Source organism: Ornithorhynchus anatinus, chromosome 3 (genome assembly GCF_004115215.2).
Source record: "Ornithorhynchus anatinus isolate Pmale09 chromosome 3, mOrnAna1.pri.v4, whole genome shotgun sequence".
Classification (NCBI taxonomy): domain Eukaryota; kingdom Metazoa; phylum Chordata; class Mammalia; order Monotremata; family Ornithorhynchidae; genus Ornithorhynchus; species Ornithorhynchus anatinus.
Genome location: NC_041730.1, coordinates 117,659,860 through 117,680,479, shown reverse-complemented (window position 1 = coordinate 117,680,479; position 20,620 = coordinate 117,659,860). Strand labels below are relative to the sequence as shown.

Below are 20,620 nucleotides of genomic sequence, written 5' to 3'. Positions count from 1 at the left end.
GGGCAGAAGGCCTAAACAGAATTGAATAACCTCTGCATGTCTTCCTAATCCCTTTTTGTATGGTTTCTCAAAGTTATATATATTTATACTGCAGGAAGTTGTCTGTGTTTTCTTAATCTAGTGATGGGAGCTGAACAAGCAGGTAAAGATGGCTGGGAGAGAGAGGGGTTAGTATTGAAAAATGGGGACGAGGCCAGACAAATTTTGTTGGTTAAACAAGAATTTTGCAGCCTAATGGTTTTTGAAAATTATTTACAGAGCTCCGTTATTCCACTGGCATTCAGATTAAGTAGGCTGCCTAAAATATCAGGGGATACACTTTTAAGATATCAAAGAAAATAATGCTATTTAGTAATTCCTTTAAATTTCTATGCTACGGTCAATCTAAAATCCAAATATACTTAAATGAGTTCGCACAACCTCTGGAAAGTATATCCTCCTTGAAACTGGAACCAGGTCCAAAGGCAGAATACAGAAGGAAAGAGGGATCAAAACAAGAGCTGTCCCTGAAAATAGAGGTGGTTTATCGTCCTATTCCGCGGAAAAGGTTAGAACACAGAATGTGCAAACATAAAATGCTGATCATTACAGAACCTATAATTGGCCACTGATATGAATAGGGTTGCTTTAATTGCCAGGTCTGAATATTCCTTTGCTTTTTTTGGTGTGTTTTTTTATGCTTGGCTTCTTAGATAAATTCATGCTGCCCTCTAGTGGGCCTGTCCGACTTCAGAGGAAAGGTGGAGCAGATCATTCAAAGTGTAACGATGTGGCATGGTGATTTTCTTTCTTTTTCAAAAAGATTTCCTTTCGGGATGAGATTATGCATTTAAGGCTGAAAAAAAATAAAGTTGACAACGTGGAACCCTGTCCATTATGACTGACAGTCTAGCTTATGTGACATCCATCAAAGATAAGGAAGTGAAGGGTACTTAACAAATCCCACTTGATTTGCATCTGATCTTTGCATGTTCTTTGGAAGCTGGCCCATCTCTAATCCATTAGGCCCTATTTATCATAAATGAGCAAGAGAGATGGAAAACCCATCCATACCCAAACAGATCTTTTGAGTCCAAAGTTTCTTCCAATGAAGAGGTGGATTAATGTGAACGTGGCTTTCGGCCTTGAGTTTTTGGTGACTCCCAATCTGCACTTTATAATATCTCTGGGAGGTTTTGTTATGGCAATGTCATTTAGTTGTTTGGGGAGGGGGGAGGTAAAGGAGAGAAGATGTGAAATGAATTTTTTGGTTAAATCCCCTAGAAAAAATCCTTGTTGCTAAATTCATGATTTCTGATCAGTGCTAACCTCAACATCTACAGCATTCTAGAGAAACGGCAAATAGTGTAAGATGACTTTCCAAAGATACTTTCAAATATATTTTTTAGTCTCCCTATCCAATGGTCCGTCCCTTCTGCATTAGCTCTGTATGAATTTTACTTCCCAAGTGCTTAGTACAGTGCTCGGCACACAGTAAAAACTGAGTAAATACAATTGAATGAATGAATTATTATTATTATTATGGTATTTGTTAAGCACTTACTATGTGCCAAGCACCATTCTAAGCACTGGGGTAGATAGATACAAGGTAATCAGGTTGTCCCACATGGGGCTCACATTCTTAATTTCATTTTACAGATGAGGTAACTGAGGCACAGAGAAGTGAAGTGACTTGCCCATGGTCACACAGCTGACAAGTGGCAGAGCTGGGATTAGAACCCACGACCTCTGACTCCCAAGCCGTGCTCTTGTCATTAGGCCAGGCTTAACTCTGTATCCCCTAGCAATTAAGTAAATCACCCCAACTCCAGCCCCCCAGAGTTTATGTAAATATCCTTATATTGGGTTTACCTCCCCTAATATAATTTCTTTGAATGTCTGTCTCCCCGACTAGAGCATATGCTTTATGAGGGTAGGAATTTTGCCTCTTTACTCTATTGTACTCTTCCCAAATGCTTAGTTCAGCACTCAATAAATACTATCAACAAATTGATAGATTTTTCTTCTCTTTGGGTTGAGACAGAGTTCTTTTAAAACTTTTCATTATTTTAAACATGGCTGCTCATCCACTGGGGGAAGGCCTAGAAGTGGACTGTGTACTATAGGTTGGGATCTAAATGGTTAAGAAACTCATATGATATGCCCCCCCTAAAGCCTACTTTGAGCTTTGATCTGCATACAGCACATGCTCAGATCAAAGCTGATTGTGTCAATGTCAGTCAAGTAAGAGAGAGTGAGTATCCCCCACACCCTCCCCCCCACCCGCTTTTTTTCCCCAAATGAAGTATGACATCTGAGGAACTGAGTGTTGACTGTTCCTCTGCCAGGATACGCATAATGGAAACATTAGCTTCTAGATAACTTTTAATCTGTCAGCTTAATGGCTCCTTAATGTGTAGAGGGCTTTAAATGTATGTCAGCCAGGTCTGTATAAAGTAATATAGCTTGTGGCCTGAATGAATGCCACCGCCTTCCCTCTGTGACACAATAAGGTTTATTATTAAGCATCAGCTCATCAGTTTATTCCCACGGATTTGGACAAACTTCTCAAGTTACTAGTAACAGATTATGTGAGAAAAACCTTGCAGAGTACTTTTTTCCTCCCACCTTCCTCCATCTTTTCCCCCTTAAAATTATAGTTTCATCTCCAGCTGTACTGGATGCTCTGCAGCATGTATGCAGCAGGCTGCAGTTTATCATGCATCAGGTTAGCCGCTAACTCACACCGAACATTTATGCAGCTTTCCCTGGCTTGGGATGCAAATTCACATCTCTGTATTCCTATCACCCTTCATTACAAATCTTTCCAACATCCTCTCCCTGTTAACTGTTTTCCATTTCCCGCTTCCCTCCTTACCACCAGTCTGGTGAGAGTTGACATGTCACAGTACATGTCCAAGTGAGAGAGTTCATTTCCCTGCCTCTTTGTCTGGATTTCTGTTGGTGTGTTTAAGTTTGCACACTGACTAGATGCTGCTCAGAGGATCCCTATCTCGTTTGGAGTCCATGCTTAATCCCCCCATGAAGCCTTTTGAGTGAAGGTGGAGTTTGAAAGAGGACACCTTATTGGTATTGTCTGCCATCAGTCCCACAGAAGTACTGAGAGGACCAAAAGATCGAAGGATCAGATATTGTATGAGACTTGATTTAGTAGCTCATATTGAATAGTCGTAATTCATAATTATGTTTGAGGTATTAGTATAGCACTTACTATGTGCCAAGCATTGTATTAAGTGGTGGGATAGATACAATATAAGCAGATTGGGAACAGTCTCTGACCCACATGGGGATCACATTCTAGGGGTCAATCGATCAATGACATTTGTTGAGCAATGACTCTGTGCAGAGCCCTGTACTAAGTACTTGGAAAAGTACAGTACAATAGAGTTGGTAGATACCGTCTCTGCTCATAAAGATTGGGCCGTCTAGAGGACCAAAGTCTACAGACCAGAAGTGAGGACCTAGTGCTCGTATTTATGGATGAAGTAATTGAGAAATAGAGAAGTTAAGTAACTTGCCCAAGGTCACACAGCAGACAAGTGGTCGAGCGGGGATTAGAACCCCCGTCCTTCTGACTCCCAGACCTGTGGTCTATCCACTAGGGCAAAATGCTTTCCAGCTAGGCTGCTGTTAGTAATAATAATTGTAATAATTGTGATATTTGTTAAGAACTTATTGTAGGCCAGTTACTGTACTAAGTGCTGGGGTAGATATAAGGAAATGGGGTTGGACATAATCCCTGTCCCACATGGGGGTCCCGGTCTCAATCCCCATTTTACAGATGAGGTAACTGAGACCCAGAGAAGTGAAGTGACTTGCTCAAGGTCACACAGTAGACGGTGGCAGAGCTGAGATTAGAACCCACGACCTTCTGACCCCCAAGCCCGTGCTGTCTCCACTAAGCCATGCTGCTGCTGCTAGGCTTTTGTGTCAGTGGATGAAAGGCCAGGTAACTGTCCAGTGGGTATCATTTGGCTAGTTCCAAGCTATTTCCCTGTTTTCTATTTTTTTTTTATTATACAGTCCAAACTAGAGGTGCTTTGTTTGGTAAGAGGCCTTGAGTGGGATGGACTTTCACATGTGCTCCCCTTATTTGGTTGAAGTTGAGAGAAGCATCTTAGAAAAACCCTTTTGGTTGGCAGGTAGAGAAGAGGGACAAGACTTCTTTCCTGCCACAGTCTCATTCTTCCAGAATATAATATTCCCATTTTCTCATGCGTTAGGAGGTAGGCTCCATTTTAGTCTTTTCATGTCAAAAGTGGCCTTATGACAGGCCAAGTGGCCACCCTATTACTCTGCCTCCGTATAGGATAGTCAGAATTTGTGGTTCAAGTAGTTTGACCCAAGCTTAATGGTGAAACCACTTGAACCTGTGGGTTTTTCTATTCTTGGGCCACGCTCTCTGAATCTGCGCTCTCTATTTTCTCTCACTCACAGTTTATACAAAATGACCCTCCTCTCTTTATTTCCTAATTTTCTTACAGCCCATAATATGGCCACCCATCCTCCATCTACACTGTCCACCTCAGCAATATAAGCTTTGTATCCCCCAACTCCTAAACCCACTCTGTTTTTTCTGACCAGCTGTAAAGTGTGCATCTACAGTGGTTGCTCCCCTAGATACAAAAGAATCTTTTCAGGGGAAATAACAGCAACAGATTATATTTGTTTAAAGTTTGAGATTGTCCTAAGGGAAAGATGAAAGCCAGAAGAGTGACGGAAAGTGTGATTTCATTTTTCTCACATCAATAAGATAAATCACTAGTACATGTGAATTATTCAATATTTGCTGTATCTGGATTCTATCCAAATATTATGGCCGGACCAATAAGACATCAAAATGAATTCTAAAATTTAACGTACGCAACAACTTTATGCTGGATGTGGTTGTGAGGGTCAAGATAGATATCTTTCACCACTCAAACAACCTCCTTGTTGACCTCTCTGCCTCTAGTCTCTCCCCACTCTAGCCTGTACTTCACTTCCCGGATAATTTTTTTCTAAAAAAAAGTTCTACGCACCTTTCTCTGCTATTCTAATCTAACCCTGAATCAAACAAAAGCTCCTGACCATTAGCTTTAAGGCACTCAGTGAACTCCCCTCATCCTAGTTCATCTCCCACTACAATCCAATCAATACATTTTGCTCTTCTAACACCAACCTATTTACTGTGCCTCAATCTCATCTCCCTTGCTTTCACCCTCTTGCTCACATCATCCCTCTAGCCTGGAATAACTACCCCTCCATACCTGACAGACCACCACTTTTCCCAACTTCAAAGGTCTACTAAAATAAACTCCTCCAAGAAGCTTTCCCTGACTACCCTTGCATTTCCTCACCCTATTCTCCCTCCTGTTTGTGTCCACTATGAATTTAGGGTATATTTCTTAAACACCTTCTTGCTCACCCTGGTCCCAGCCCCACAGCACTTATATACATATCCTTATACTCCGCTGCCTCCGCTGTCTATAATTAATTTTATTGTTTGTCTACCTCACTAGATTGTAAGTTCCTTGAGGGCAGGTATCATGATTTCTAAATCTATGATATTGGACTTTGCCAAGGTCTTAGTGCAATGCCTAACTAAATAATAATAATTTTGGTATTTGTTAAGCACTTCCTATGTGCCAAGCACTGTTCTAAGTAAATGCTTAATAAATATTATTGAGTGATTAATTGATTGTATATGTTGGGAGGGTGGATACAGGGAAGAAAGATTGGAAAGAAGGAAATACCTAGCAAGACAACTCTGGGGCATACTAACACTGTCAGTGTGCAAAGTAATAAATCATTCAATCGATGGTATTTTTTGAACACTAATTCTAGACAGAACTAGATAGTCACTGTTGAAGTTCCCAGAGTTTCCATTCCCAACACTGGCTCTTGCTCTTTCTTTACTGATGAGTCTTCTCAGGTTAGTCAGAGCCATCCTCTTGGTAACCTGGTAACCAGTTGTTCATGCTGTAAGGAAAATGTATTGCTGTTAACCAAATTTAGCCTCCATCTCAAAAATCTCAGCTGTCAGATTTGAACCAAAAATGAAGTTTGAACTACCTTCCTTTTCATCAAGACTTTGTTCTGGGCAGAATCTGGGTCGGCTTCCGACATAAGCTAGTGAGGAAGCCGCCTCAGGGCTCACTGTCAGAAAGCTGGCCTTGGGCTATGTCCGTGAAAATTGGATGGCATCCCAGCTTCCCACAGCCTGAATTAGGAGAGGAACCCTTCTGCATGGGGACCTGAGAGGAGAGAGCAGTGATTCTGAGTGAGGGGAGTGTGGACCAGGGGTTCTCCAGAGAAACACTCTAGATTCAGGTGATCAGGTACACTTTCAGAAAACATCAGTGTTATTACTGAAGGTCTGGCTTGATTCCTGCAGTTTAACATAATTATATCATACAAAACGATGGTGGTGTGGGGGCGGGGGGGGAATGGAAGGAAATGGAGAACTTCTCCTTTCCCAAGGCCAACCACAAAGTCAGTCCTGGACAAAGTCTTCCCTTGAGAAGAATACACTCTAAAAAAAAATCTTCTCCTCCTCCCCTTTGTGTATGCATACGCTTCCTGACGACCTCCCCCTGGGAGTTGCTAAAGCCATCTACGGGGCTAGATTCCAGCACTTTGAAAGCCTTGTCCAAACTGAAAATTGTTCTGGAAATAGAGGCTCACTTTCAGGTGCACTGATTCTTTATTTGGGTGGAGGGGAAGAGGAAACAGTTGTTTTGTTTACTTATTTAAAATCTGGCTCACTCATCCCTACAATTTAGCCAATGACTGGCTGATGTGGGGGATAATTTATTGGGCTTTCCAAACAAACAGTTTGCAGCTGTTCAGTTTTAGTTCCATGTCTTTTTCCACCATCAGTGTTTTCTTTTCTGTAAAAATCTTCAGTTTGCAAATAATATAGAGTATGTATATGTATATTTCTACAATCTGGGCATATATACTCAAATGACATATTTTTGGTAGGAGATTATTTTTATAATTAGAAGGATGTTAGCTTTCTTTAGTTTTGCATAGGGGGGTGAGAAGAGAAGAGCTACTTAGATAACTTCCAAATGTTTTTAATGGAAATTTCATCTTATTTTCCCATTTCAGAATAGATGGCAGTCCCCAAAGCAAATGTAGAGTGCATAAATAGAGGAATAGTTGTTTATATTACAGCAAACCATGAGCAGGCTAGTCTTAAAGTTTTAAATGATGCAAACTATCTTTGTTTCCCAGAAATAAAAAAAGAGAATAAATAAGGAAGCAGCAACATGAAGACTAAAAGTTAATACCTAAATCTGAAAGTTAACAACTTATAATTCCCCAAATCTAAGAATCTAATTAATAATGGAAAGTCTTTATTAGGGATGAGATTGAGTTTAGGGCTTCAGTTAGGGTTGGGGCTCAATTTAGGGTTTAGAAAGAGTTAAATTTATGTTAAAGTGATAACTGAGTATTAAACAATTGATTTGTTACTCATTGTCTTTTAGCTATTGATTTTTATCAATTGGTTATTTGACCTTAAATAAATGATCCCAATATGAATTTTTATTTGACAAATGCATACTTCATTGTTAACCAGCGCTCCCAATTTTTTTTTCCATAAGCCACAATTTGGGTTAATACTTAATAGAACTAGACTAGATTTACATGGCTGTTCTCTGTTTCTCTTCAAGTTTGATTAAGGAAAAGTGATCTTAAGTCACAGCCAATGGAACAGTGAAAATCTCCTCTGATGGGGAGGATATTTGTACAGTTCTAACTTCATCCCAGTCTCCACTCTCCTGCTTCCAACCCCTTGTTCATGTTGTCTGCCCAATCTGGAATACCACCCTTATCTCTAGATTCATCACCCTTCTAGAATCCCACCTCCTCCATGAAGGCTTCCCTGAACAATTTGCTGGAACAATTCCCAACACCCCACGTCAAATTGACCAGCAGTCAATGCAAGAGTCCTTCTGCTTAATTCAATTGTGCACTCGATTATTTTTTGTTTTTTTATATAATCTTATGAATTCATTTTGGAATACTCATTGTACTGCCTATTTGGTGTCTCCTATTCCCATTATTTGAAAATAATTTGCGTGGCCATCTTCCACCATTTCATTGTAAACACCCTGAGGACAGGGCATGTGTTTTTTGCTTCTGCTTTTTCCCTAGTGTTTAGTAGTATTTGCCACATTAATCCATTAGCCCTCCAGACTGTAAGCTCATCTTCTAGAGTGTAAATTCGTTCTGTGTAGGCAACATGTCTATTTATTGCTATAACTGTACTCTCCCAAGTGCTTAGGACAATGCTCTGCACACCAGAAGTGCTCAAGAAATACAATTAAATGAATTAATATTACTACTCTCAGTACTGCTCTACTTTACTACCAAAAGATCTCTAAGAACAGGATAGACAGATATTTTCCTGGGGTGGTTTAGGTACAGTTCTGCCCGACATTGGAAAGGATGAGCTTTTGTATGCCTTCCAGCCTAGAAATTCTAGTATTCTCTGAAACCTGGACAGAGTACCAGTGTTCTGTTCCATGCTGGAGGACCAAATGGTTAGATTGAAGGATCTTGAGCTGGAAAATCATTTTTGGTATCCCAGAACAGCTGCAGTTGTATACCTTATTTTAGAAGAGTCGATCTATGTCTTGGAGAGGGGGCTAGGTGTGTGTGTGTGTGTGTGTTTTGGTATCAATGTGCATGTTTATTTATCAAAATGATTGGGTTTTCACCCAAATAAGACTGGGGGCTAGGCTATTGACATCATAATCTATGATGTCCTAACTTAGCCTGCATAGTAAGAATGCATAGTAAGTAAGAATTATTTACAAATAATGGGAATAGGAGACACCAAATAGACAGTACAATGAGTATTCCAAAATGAATTCATAAGATTATATAAAAAAATCAAAAAATAATCACGTGCACAATTGAATTAAACAGAAGGACTCTTACATTGACTGCTGGTCAATTTGACGTGGGGTGTTGGGAATTGTTCTGGCAAATTGTTCAGGGAAACCTTCCTAGAGGAGGTGGGATTCTAGAAGGCTGATGAATCTAGAGATAAGGGTGGTATTCCAGATTGGGAAGACAACATGAGCAAGGGGTTGGAAGCAGGAGAGTAGAGACTGGGATGCAGTTAGAACTGTACAAATATCCTCCCCATCAGAGGAGATTTTCACTCCGCAGGGGCAAATAGTGAAAAGATAAAGGATGTCTTTCATAGAAAGTCTTCCCAATGTCATTTTTTCATAATTAGAGCTTTAAGAGCTTATGGTGATGGTGAAGGCTGCTACTTCGGAAAATCAGAAATTTAATTCTGTAGAAACTGTTGCCTCCAGAGACCTCACATTGTCATTTTTCAAGGGCTCTAACCAGAAATTTCACTCAACAGCTGCATGTCTAACTGATGCGTTGTAAGCATACTTAGCTTGTTATGACCGAAGCCAGATATTTTAATTAAGAACACCCCGCACGTCATTAAATGTGTTGTTTTCCCTACAGTCATGAGACATAATAGTTAGAGGAGGTACAAACAAATGAATACATCGCAGATGTGTACAGAAATCATCTCCTACCAAGTCAGAGCCGGTGATTTCCGAAGCGTGAACTCGATTCATTTTATCATCAGTTGTTCTTTGGGAACAACAACTCTCTGCCATTTCTGTTGCCTCTGACAGTTGCCAGAGGGTTCCGGGGATGATGGCAGAGGGAAAATGGGGTAAAAAATAGTGTTGCCCAACTCAAATTATGGGCAGTGCCTACTGTTTCACAAGGAACCTTGACAATAAATAGTCTCGTGGCAATATTTTCTATTGTGTTTTCATTCTGGCTCTCTGAACAGTTTTTACCTTGCCGGGCAATCACCTACCGGCTGCGAGGCTGGGTAGAGAACTCTTTGGAGACAACACTTCCTTAATTTAAACAATTGTAGCCTGCAGGAGTTCAAAAATTTCCACTGACTTTAACTGTCACTAGCCCAAGCACCTTTATCCCCAGGCGACAACAGCAGCTGGATTTCATTTCCTCCTGCCTGACTGTCCAACGTCTTTGCCGAACATCCCGGGAACTGTGTGTCGTTACTTTACGGATTTTATTCAAGGTGACAGCTCCTCACACTTTAGTGTTCAGATCACCTCAAGTAGCTGAGATATCAGGGAAAATGAGAGCGCTTCCCCAGCAAAATCCAAATTTAGATTGACTGAGGTTATCCTTAGGCCTCTAGTCCCAGAATCCATGACAGAACAGGCCTGCCAGTAACTTTAAAACTAGAGTGAGTTAGTAATGATGTCTGGGGAGAAGGATTTTGCAGGAGGAGAATACTACGGGTGAGAGGAAATGATGTCAGATTTTGTTAGGGCAGCAGACAGTGTTACTTGGCATAATATGGCACCGGTATCTCTGTCAGCATCTCTGTTTTCTGTCACTGCACACAATCCTAGGCCTGTCTGTAGCCCTGACAATGTCTTTTCAGATCAGGTTATTGCCAGCTCCGAGACTTGCTCAGCGCAGTGCCATACAGCCCCCTTTGTTTGAAGTCTGCCCTTTTGTCATTAATGCACTTGATGTCTATTTAAATCTGACGGCGAATGCAGTATCTGTTTTCCTGTCAAGAGATCATTGACAATATTAATACCTCGTGTCCTTGCCTCATTTTCTAAGCGCTGACACCTAGCTACAGTCTCCCGCATCCATCAAACAGCACTCTCTCACCAAGATGTCTATTAACAGTCTTGCTTCCAGTCCCCGAGAAACAGGACAGACCTCAAATAGGACTTTTATCAATGCCAAAAAAACAAGGACCCAAGGACTGTGGATAATATACACTTCATAGCTTTTAAACCTAGGTCTCTGAATTAAGGATCATCCAATCTTGGCTGGGGGGAAAAGGCTCCTCTGCCTTTGGGGACAAGCGTAATCTGAAGAGAAGTAGAAGTGGGGCTCTGTGTTTGAAAAGAGCTCCTATATCTAGAAGTAAAAGCTGCACAGATGGAGAGATGGAGAGTGAAAGAGGGGGAGACAGACAGACATCCAGGCAGCATAATCCAGCATTTTATGCTTTCCCTCAAACGTGCTTTTTATGAACTATGACAGGCTAATTCATTTCATTTCATAAAAATTCATGCTATCATGGTACTGGAGAAAGAAATTAATATCTTATAGCCTTGACTTTCCAGGTTTTTGAGATGCTTCTTTGAATCAATTATATCTAAGCGGCACAGGTAACTTTAAAGAAGCATTTTTCAATAGCTCTGACCTTGAGATTTCATGATCCACAACTGTGTGAAAGGGATCTAATTGGCAAGCCCCTGAGGTCAAGTCGGTTCCATGTTGATCCCAGAATTTATAATAATTTAACCCATAAGAAGCAGTGGAAAGTGCTCAGACCTGGGAATCAGAGGTCTGGGCTTCTAATCTCAGCTCTGCCACTTGCCTGCTATGTGACCTTAGGCAAGTCACTTATCAATCAATTAATTAATGGTGTATATTGAGGTCTTATTTTGATCAGAGCATTATACTAAGCACTTGGGAGAGTACACTATGGTTGGGAGACGCAATCCCTCTCCTCAAAGAGCTTATACCACTAAACTTCTCTGGGCCTCAGTTTCCTCATCTTTGAAACTGAGTTCAAATAGTTGTTCTTCCTCTTACTTAGGATGTGAGCCCCAGGTTGGACGGCAGGGGAAGGTGAGGGGGGGAGAGAGAGAGATTGAAAGAGATGATAAAAGTCTTAAAAATGGTTTTATTGGGAACACACTGAATACCAAAGAACCCAGTACCAGAAGCGAGATGGTGCCAGTGACAATAAGGCCTGGGATGAGTTTGGAGTTGAAACCCTCTTATTGCCTTCCTTTTTTTTCCCCTTATTCTGCTCTACTCCGAGAGATGATTGGTTCAGATGACAGACTTTTCCATTCCTGTTCCTAATGCTTCCAAGCAATTAAGTAACTATTCTGTTCTCAGTGATCTCTCAAGAAGAAGGTCTCACCACTTCACTCAGTTACATAATCTAATCTTTAGAACCTTCATTTTTAGGTTTCTCTTTCCCACGGCTAAATACAAGGCAGCAACTTGGCAACAAGCTGCTCATGGCAAAATGAGAAACAGCATAGCCTACTGGCAAGAGCCTGGATTTGGGAGTCAGAGGTCCTGGGTTCTAACCCCAGTTCTGCCATTTGCCTGCTGTGTGACCTTGGTCAAGTCACTTGACTTCTCTGGGCCTTATTTACCTCATCTGTAAAAATGAGGATTAAGACTGTGAGCCCCTTGTGGGACAACATGATTATCTTGTATCTACCCCAGAAGTTGGTACACTGCTTGGCACATAATGCTTAACAAATGCCATAATAATAATTATTATTATTATGGAAGGTCTGCAACATCTCAAATTTGAGGGTCTCATCACACTCTTCAAATATTGATTCTGGTGTGATAATTATTAATGGTATTAATTATAATGATAATTATTATTTATCTATTTTGATGGTATTGGTGACTGACTACTTGCTTTGTTTTGCTGTCTGTCTCCCCCTTCTAGACTGTGAGCCCATTGTTGGACAGCAGTTGTCTCTATCTGTTGTCGAATTGTACATTCCAAGTGCTTAGTACAGTGCTCGGCACACAGTAAGTGCTCAATAAATACAATTGAATGAATGAATAACAAATTTTCAAATGAATTAGTCATATATAATTGAAACCAATGGGTATGTAGTTGATTATTTCTGGTAAGGCTGTGAATCATAAATATATTGTGTACTAAAATAGGTTTCATCATCTAAAGTTTTCAAAATTGTCTGTGATTGCTTGGGAGATTAAAGCTCCACTAGCTTTACATTGAGGCAATTTAGAGCAGTGGAATATAAAACTTTATTCACTGTCCTCAAGTGCATAGTTAGAATTAAACTTATAAAGTCATAAATATTTGTTAGAAAACGGCAGAACTTCTACAGATGAGGTAACTGAGGCCCAGAGAGGTTATGTGACTTGCCCAAGGTCACCCAGCAGGTAAGTGGCAGAGCTGGGATTAGAACCCACGTCCTCTGACTCCCAAGACCGGGCTCTTGCCATTTAGCCACACTGCCTCTCTTATGTATGTCCCTAATATATGTCAAAGAACATATATGGAAAGTCAGATGGGTGTCACTTTCTAGACTTTAATACTAATTGTGGTATTTGTTAAGCCATTACTCTATGCCAAGCTCTGTACTAAACCCTGGGATTGATACAGGAGGATTAAACAGTGTGGCCTAGTGGCTAGGGCATGGGCCAGGGAGTCAGAATGACAAGGGTTCTAATCCTGACTCTGCCACTTGTCTGCTGTGTGACCTTAGGCAAGTCACTTCACTTCTCTCTGCCTCAGTTATCTCATCTGTAAAATGGGGATGAAGACTGTGGGCCTCATGTGGGACAGGGACTGTGTCTAACCCAATCACCTTGTATCTACCCCAGGGCTTAGTACAGTACCTGTAACCTCCTCTAGACTGTAAGCTCGTATGGTGAGGGAATGTGTCTGTCTATTGTTGTATTGTACTCTCCCAAGTGCTTAGTGGAGTGCCTTGCACACAACAAGTGCACAATAAATACGATTGAATCAACATAGTAAGCACTTAATGAAATACCACATTATTATTGTTTTTATCATCATCAATATTATTATTAGGTCAGACACACATCCCTGCCATGTGGGACTCGCAGTCCAAGAGGAAGACAGAACAGAGAAGCAACAAGAAGCAGCATAGCCAAGTGGAATTTGGAAGTCAGAGGACATGGGTTCTAATCCCGGATCCACCACATGTTTGCTGTGTGACCTGGGGCAATAATAACAATAATTGTGGTATTTATTAGGCGCTTACTATGTGCCTGGCACTGTACTAAGCGCAGGGGTGGATACAAACAAATCCAGTTGGACACAGTCCATGACCAGCAAAGGGCTCACATTCTTTATCCCGATTTTACAGATGAGGTAACTGAGGCACAGAGAAGTGAAGAGGCTTGCCCAAGGACACACAGCAGACAAGTGGTAGAGCTGCCATTAGAACACATGACCTTCTTACTCCCAGGCCTGTTCTCTATCCATTATGCCATGCTGCCTCAGCCACTTCATTCTCTGTACCTCAGTTACCTAATCTGTAAAATGGGGATTAAGCCTGTGAGCCCCATATGGGACAGGGACTGCATCTGACCTGATTATATTGCGTCTACCTCAGTGCATAGAACAATGCTTGGCACACAGTGAGCACTTAACAAATCCCATTATTATTATTAATAGATTTTGAATCATTCATTCAATAGTATTTATTGAGCGCTTACTATGTGCAGAGCACTGTACCAAGCGCTTGGAATGAACAAGTCGGCAACAGATAGAGACAGTCCCTGCCGTTTGACGGGCTTACAGTCGAATCCCAATTTTACAGATGAAGAACCTGAGGCACAAAGAAATGAAGTGACCTGCTCTAGGTCACACAGCTGGCAACAGCCAGAGCTAGAATTAGAACCCGGTTCCTTTGATTCTCAGGCCCCTGGCTGTTACCACTAAGCCATGTTCCTTTCCTGTACCATTTTTACACTTATCTGCAAGTTTCATTATTGCACCAAACATGGAAGAGAAATGAGATGGAGAGATCTCATTAACCTGAATTTAGACTGGTTCTGGTAAGTGTACTTTTTTTTTTTAAGTTCCAGGCAGGACAAGGAGATAGAACCGTTCTGTTTTGCTGCTCAATCCATTCTGCCCAACAGTTCGTAGTGAAGTCATTACCATTCTACTTGTACAGCTCCCAGTTCCCTTCTCTACTAATTGAGGCGGCTGTAATAATTTGTTTCCTTTTATTTGCAGGTGTTCTTGGCAGATGTCATTATGTTTATTACGGGAAGCATTCCGAGGGCAATAGGTTTATCCGAGATGACCAGCTCTGAAGTCAACCCCTGCATCCCTGCACGCTTTAAGCCAATTTTGAGAGGGAGGAAGAAAGGAAGAGACAAGAAGGAAAGGCCCTGCTCCATTCACATGTTAACGATGAAACTACAGTCCTCTAGTTCCTTCTGCTGACTTTGCCAAGCCTGTCAAGATCATCCTTCTGTCTTAGCCTGAGTAGTCACATAAAGATTGACATGATTGCCTTTAAGCAGGTCCCATCCACCAGTGTGACAGACAGCTACAACCAAGCACCAGGGCTGACAGAATGAACACCATGATCGATTGCCTGGCCCATCGTCTGCTCACGGGGGATCAGAGGTCACACCTGGGGCTTCCCTGAGCATGCTCAGTTGGTTTAAAACAAGGGAAAGTCTTTTATCTGCAGTTTGCCTGTTGAGTGAGAGATACATGTAATATCAATTTGGCTCAGGAAAGAACTGACTACAATTTAGGGAAGAAAAAATGTCTTCTCCAGATTTTTTTCCACCTATTAAGCACTTGCACTTGACCCACATGGATCTCCAGCTGCCTTTAGGTGTTTTTTCATGAGTTAAACCCCAAGATTTTCAGTTTCTTCAAGGAAAACTGCGCATTGTCAGAAACGCTTTGTGTTCCGTTTCAGAAATGTCCAAAAGCCTGCCTTTGCAAACACCTTCCCAGAACAAGATAGCATAGTCAAAGGGCTCGAGGATGTCACTGACATGGCACCACAGAAAGCTGTTTACAAGTATATTTTTAATTTTTAGATTCAATTATTCCAGGATATTTGGCATGCCACGGTGTTTTTTTTAAAATCTACGTTGGAGCACATTTTGGTTTAACCACACTCCATTTAGATTGAACAGAAATGACTTTAATACCACCCTATAAACATGGGGGGGGGGCGGGGGCAAAGGTTACTCAACAGTGTGGATTTCTTTTGAAACTAATGATAAAATGAAAAGTACAAACTGGAGGTTGGAAATAGAGAAGGTTAGGAAAAGAAAAAACACGCAACCTATTAAACTGATATTTTCTGTTTCTAGCCAAGCCCAGCTAGGCTGAAACCTCATATTCATCATATGAAGTATTGGATAAGGGACTCAGTGGCTGGGCAACAGATCTTAGGTAGGTTTGCCTCTTTAATGCCACATCATGCACAGACTCATACTGGTGATATGAACGTACGCAATTGTCAACTTGCTGATGATCAATTGACATCTCAGAACACAGAGGGATCAGTTTAGCACAGAATATCTTTTTCTCTTTTTCTTAGGACCAACCCTTCTCCATCTCTTTTGCTCAGGACCACCAATGATGAGCAGCTTAGGGGAGTGGTGCTAGATCTCAGAGTCTTTCAACTTTCAGGTCAGTGGAAGCTAAATTGCTATATCCACTGACCATCCATTTTACTCATGTCTGAAAGGGAACTTTCAAGAGGGTTTAAGGTTGCTGGCTCTGTATCAGCAGGCCACCTCCAGAACTGATCACCCTTTTAAGGCAGCTTGCTAGGAATAGACTTGTCAGGCAGTTCTGGGTGGTTGGCTGTTAAGATGGCTTAAGCGATCAGTTGCCCATAGTCTGCTGATTGTATCACCTTCATTAGTTGATTATTTAGGCAAATGAAGGAAGGCAGGGGGAAGTTAGGAGGTTATTGAGAAATTTCATTTAGAATATTCAAAGTACTTATCCCTCTTTTTTTAGCAAAAACAGCATTGGGACATTCCTGAAATTAGTCACTTTTGACCCCCATCCTAGCTCTCCTCAGCTATTCATTTAAAAGCATCAATACAAGCCTTGTAAATGATAGTTAATGGGCAAGAAGAGTTCTAAACCGGGGCAAGAAAGACTAGTGCTATGTCATAATCAATCGAGGGGGATATATATTCTCGTCTTTATAAAAAGCTTTAACCCTGCCTCAAATGATTAACAAAAAGCACTTGTAAACCGACCACAGAATTTTCCCATCTTTATTTTTCTTACTTGTTTACTTTTCCTAATGTCAGGATCATTTGTATCCTTCTCAGGAATGTTCCCCTTAGTGCAGACTTTGGAAGCGAAAATATTTTTGGAATGAATTACTGACCACACTGTTCTCTTCCTTTTGTATTGCTTTGCTTTTTTGTTATGAATTGTATAATGACTGCTTTAAGATGAGCATAATTATAATTTACATCAATGCCTCCATTACTAAAGAGTCATCTTGATGACAGAGGAGCATCAGGTTTTGTTTCACTCAAGTGATAATGTTACTGAAGTAGAATTTGGTTGTTTATTGTGGTGTTGTGTTTGTTAGCGTCAATTACAGGGTAAATCCCAGGTCAGGTGGAGTACAGAGTTGAATTTCTACCCATCACTGCCCAGGACAGGTTTTCCTATAAGGTGGAAAGCCAAAGGGATCTTTTCTGGAATTTCGAAGAGTCTCTAGAAAAAGAGCTCCTTTCCTCACCTAAGTGATAAACTCAGGGAAAACTGGATGAGGATGTTCATTTTAGATTTCATTGTCTTTCCCTGCTTTACTTTACTTAGTAGCTACTCAAAATCTTAAAAAAGCAAGATGTGCTATGTTGAACAGTAGAAGGGCATTCTGTATGTTTTTATCCCTAGTAGGTGATTCTGATTATAGGGATCTGATTGGTTAAGGTCTGGGCTAATGTAGGGAGTGAATTGAGTCTCCCAAAGACTCCAGAGAAAGATTTATGAATTGTCAGGACAACCATGTTTATTTGAATTTTTTTCTGAAAACTGTAATTCTATGGGACAGTTTGTTACTTGGAGACTGATGTTTTGGATTATGAGAATCTTACTAAAAGCACAACTATTGCAATCACTTTGCTTTGATTTTCACCAGCTTGCTCATAAACACCCCCTCTGTTTGCATCTCTAAATAAGAGTACATGATCAGGGATTATCATCCAATAGATGTGTCTGGGTACTGAATATTTGCATCTGGTTTTGTACTCCAAAGAATAAAAGAATCTAAACCACAATTTCTGGATGAAGGCATCTTTTTTTCCAAGGGGGATGTATCCTCCATTTTTCAAGGGAAAATGTCATTTTTAATAGAATGCCTGCCACCTTTTAGTTTCTTTGTTAATATGCAAATCAAGTACTTTCCCTGGGGCACTACTGTATCAAAATAATGACAACGTCATACACCATTCTTTCCTAAGAAAGTTGTCTAAATTGGTACTATCTCACCAGTGAGGTTGACAGATGTTATGGAGTGAGGGGTACTGACTCTGGGAGCTCCATAATATAACCTCCAAATGTTCAAGAACCTTAAGATTTAGATGACCAGAGGTAAAGAGGGAGCAGGAAAATCTTACTTATAAAAGTGAAATGTTTTCCCTCCAAAGACATTCTCCCTCTCAGCCACCCTGGCCACGGTGTTAGATAATTGCAAATATGGCACCTAGCACATTTATAATGTTGTGGGTGAATCTCATCAAGGAATGAAACTTGCTCTAAAGAAATGAGCCAAACTTGTCTGGAAGCTATAAGGTGTTGATAAAGAACTGTAAAATAGTTCAGCTCCTGCACTTTCATTTAAATGTCTACCAGCGGGGTCAAGGTTTGGCTACCCCTCCTATAGGAACCTCCCAGTCACCCCATCACTGCATTTTGTTCTTGAGATACCTTAACCCTGATCTCTATTCCACTCCTATTTACAAGGCAGAGCTGACAGGAAAGATGAATATCAGCACCTTATGTGATGGCTTTTGCCAAATGACCATAAGCTGCACTATGAACCTCAGAGTTCAAATCCTCCAAGGCCCATGACTCCAGAAGTGATGTGCTACATGGGTCAGGACAGGAATTTGATCTACCGTATGTTTGGCTCATCAGTTAGTGCACTCAGTATTTAGTACTTGTCTTATGCCATTGAGTCATCTCCAACCCATAATGACACCATGGATGCATGTCTCCCAGAATGCCCCACCTCCATCTGCAATCGTTCTGGTAGTGTATCTTTAGAGGTTTCTTAGTGGAAATATGGAATTTGTTTACCATTACCTCCTTCCAAGCAGTAAACTTTAGTCTCTGCCTTCTACTCTCTTCCATGCTGCTGCTGCCCAGCACAGATGAGTTTTGTCTTGTAGCAGATTGCCTTCTGTTTTTCAGCCACTGCCCAAGCTAGGAATGGAATGGGTATGCCTCTGACTGACTCTCCCTACCATAGTCGAGAGGTAGAGTACTGGAAAGTCTCCAAGTGTGACCCTGAGAGAGGCAATATTTAATACTGTACTTAAAACATAATAGTAATTCACATTTGATCACTTATTATCATGTCTTCCTGCAGTTTATAGATAGCAGTTCCCTCATTCAAAAATGCTCATGACCAAGAGAGGAGGAAATCAGAGGAAGATAGATGCCATAATTGTCCCCAAAGCCAATGGTACTGAATCATGGGAAGTCTTTCCATGACCTTACCCAGAAGGGTACTCCACCTTCCCACATGCTCTTTTTGTACCTATTGTTTGGACTCCCTGTTGGAAGATCACACTTCTTCCTAGAGGTGAAGATGTATCCTCTCCTGGTCCTCCTCCTCTCTGGCCACTCATAGTTGTGGTATTTGTTAAGTGCTTTATATGGGCCAGGCACTCTACTAAGTGCTGGAGTGGACCCAAGTAAATCAGGTTGGACACAGTTCATGTCCCACCTGCAGCTCACAGTCTCGATCCCCTTTTACAGATGAAGTAACTGAGGTACAGAGAATTGAAGTAACTTGTAGAAGGTCACTCAGCAGACAAGTGGTGGAGCTGGAAGTAAAACCCGCAACCCTCTGGCTCGCAGGCCCACACTCTATGGCCTCACCATGCTGCTTCCCTTTTGCAAGCACCTGCTCTGCCTCCTATTCCCTAACTGTGGGTGTCTCTGAAGGCTCAGTTCTGGGGTCCCCTCTATTCTCCATCTACAGCCACTCCATGGAGAAATTCACTCCCATGGTTCCAACTACCATCTCTATGCGGATGTTTACCAAATCTATATCTCCAGCCCTGATCTTTCTCCTTCTCTACAATCTTGTAATTCCTCCTGACTTCTGGACATCTATATTTGGATGTTCTGCTGACACCACAAACTTAACACAGCCAAAACACAGCTCCTCATTTTCCCACCTAAACCCTGTCCTTCACCTTACTTTTCCAACACTGTGGACAGCACCACCATCCTCCCCGTCTCACAAGCTCATAAACTTGGCATTACCCTCAACTCATCTCTCTCATTCAAGCTACTTGTTTAATCTGTCACCAAATCCTCTCAATTCAACCTTCACAACGTTGGTAAAATCTGACCTTTCTTATCCATCCAAACTGCTTCCTTGTTCAACCCAGCACTTATCCTTTCCCACCTTGATTACTCCTTGTTGATCTCTCTGCTTCCTGTCTCTCTCCACTCTAGTCCCTAGTTCATTCTGCTGCCTGGATCATTTTTCTACAAACTCATTCAGTCCATGTTTACCCACTCTGTATGAATCCATCCACCTCGGCATCAAACAGACACTCTTTACCACTGGCTTTTAAGGACTCAATCATCCTGCCCCCTCCTACGTTGCCTTCCTGATTTCCTACTACAATCCAGTATGCCGACTTCACTCCTCTAATGCCAATCTACTCACTCTGCCTCAATTTCATCTAACTCACCACCAACCCCTCACCCTCATCCCGCCTCTGGCCTGCAACTTCTGCTTTTTATCCAAGTCGATCTCTCTCCCCATTTTCAAAGTCTTATTAAAATCCCATT

General features: G+C 41.3%; 1 protein-coding gene across 1 annotated transcript in view; it reads left to right on the top strand.

Annotated features, from left to right (window-relative positions):
* Positions 1-17,865, top strand: part of LRMDA (leucine rich melanocyte differentiation associated) — a 1,142,364-nt gene extending 1,124,499 nt beyond the window's left edge. The window contains exon 7 of the mRNA XM_029061255.2: positions 14,816-17,865. Within this exon, the coding sequence (XP_028917088.1) occupies positions 14,816-14,895 (80 nt within the window). The 3' untranslated portion in view covers positions 14,896-17,865. The remainder of the gene's footprint in view (positions 1-14,815) is intronic.
* The last annotated feature ends 2,755 nt before the right edge of the window (positions 17,866-20,620 follow it).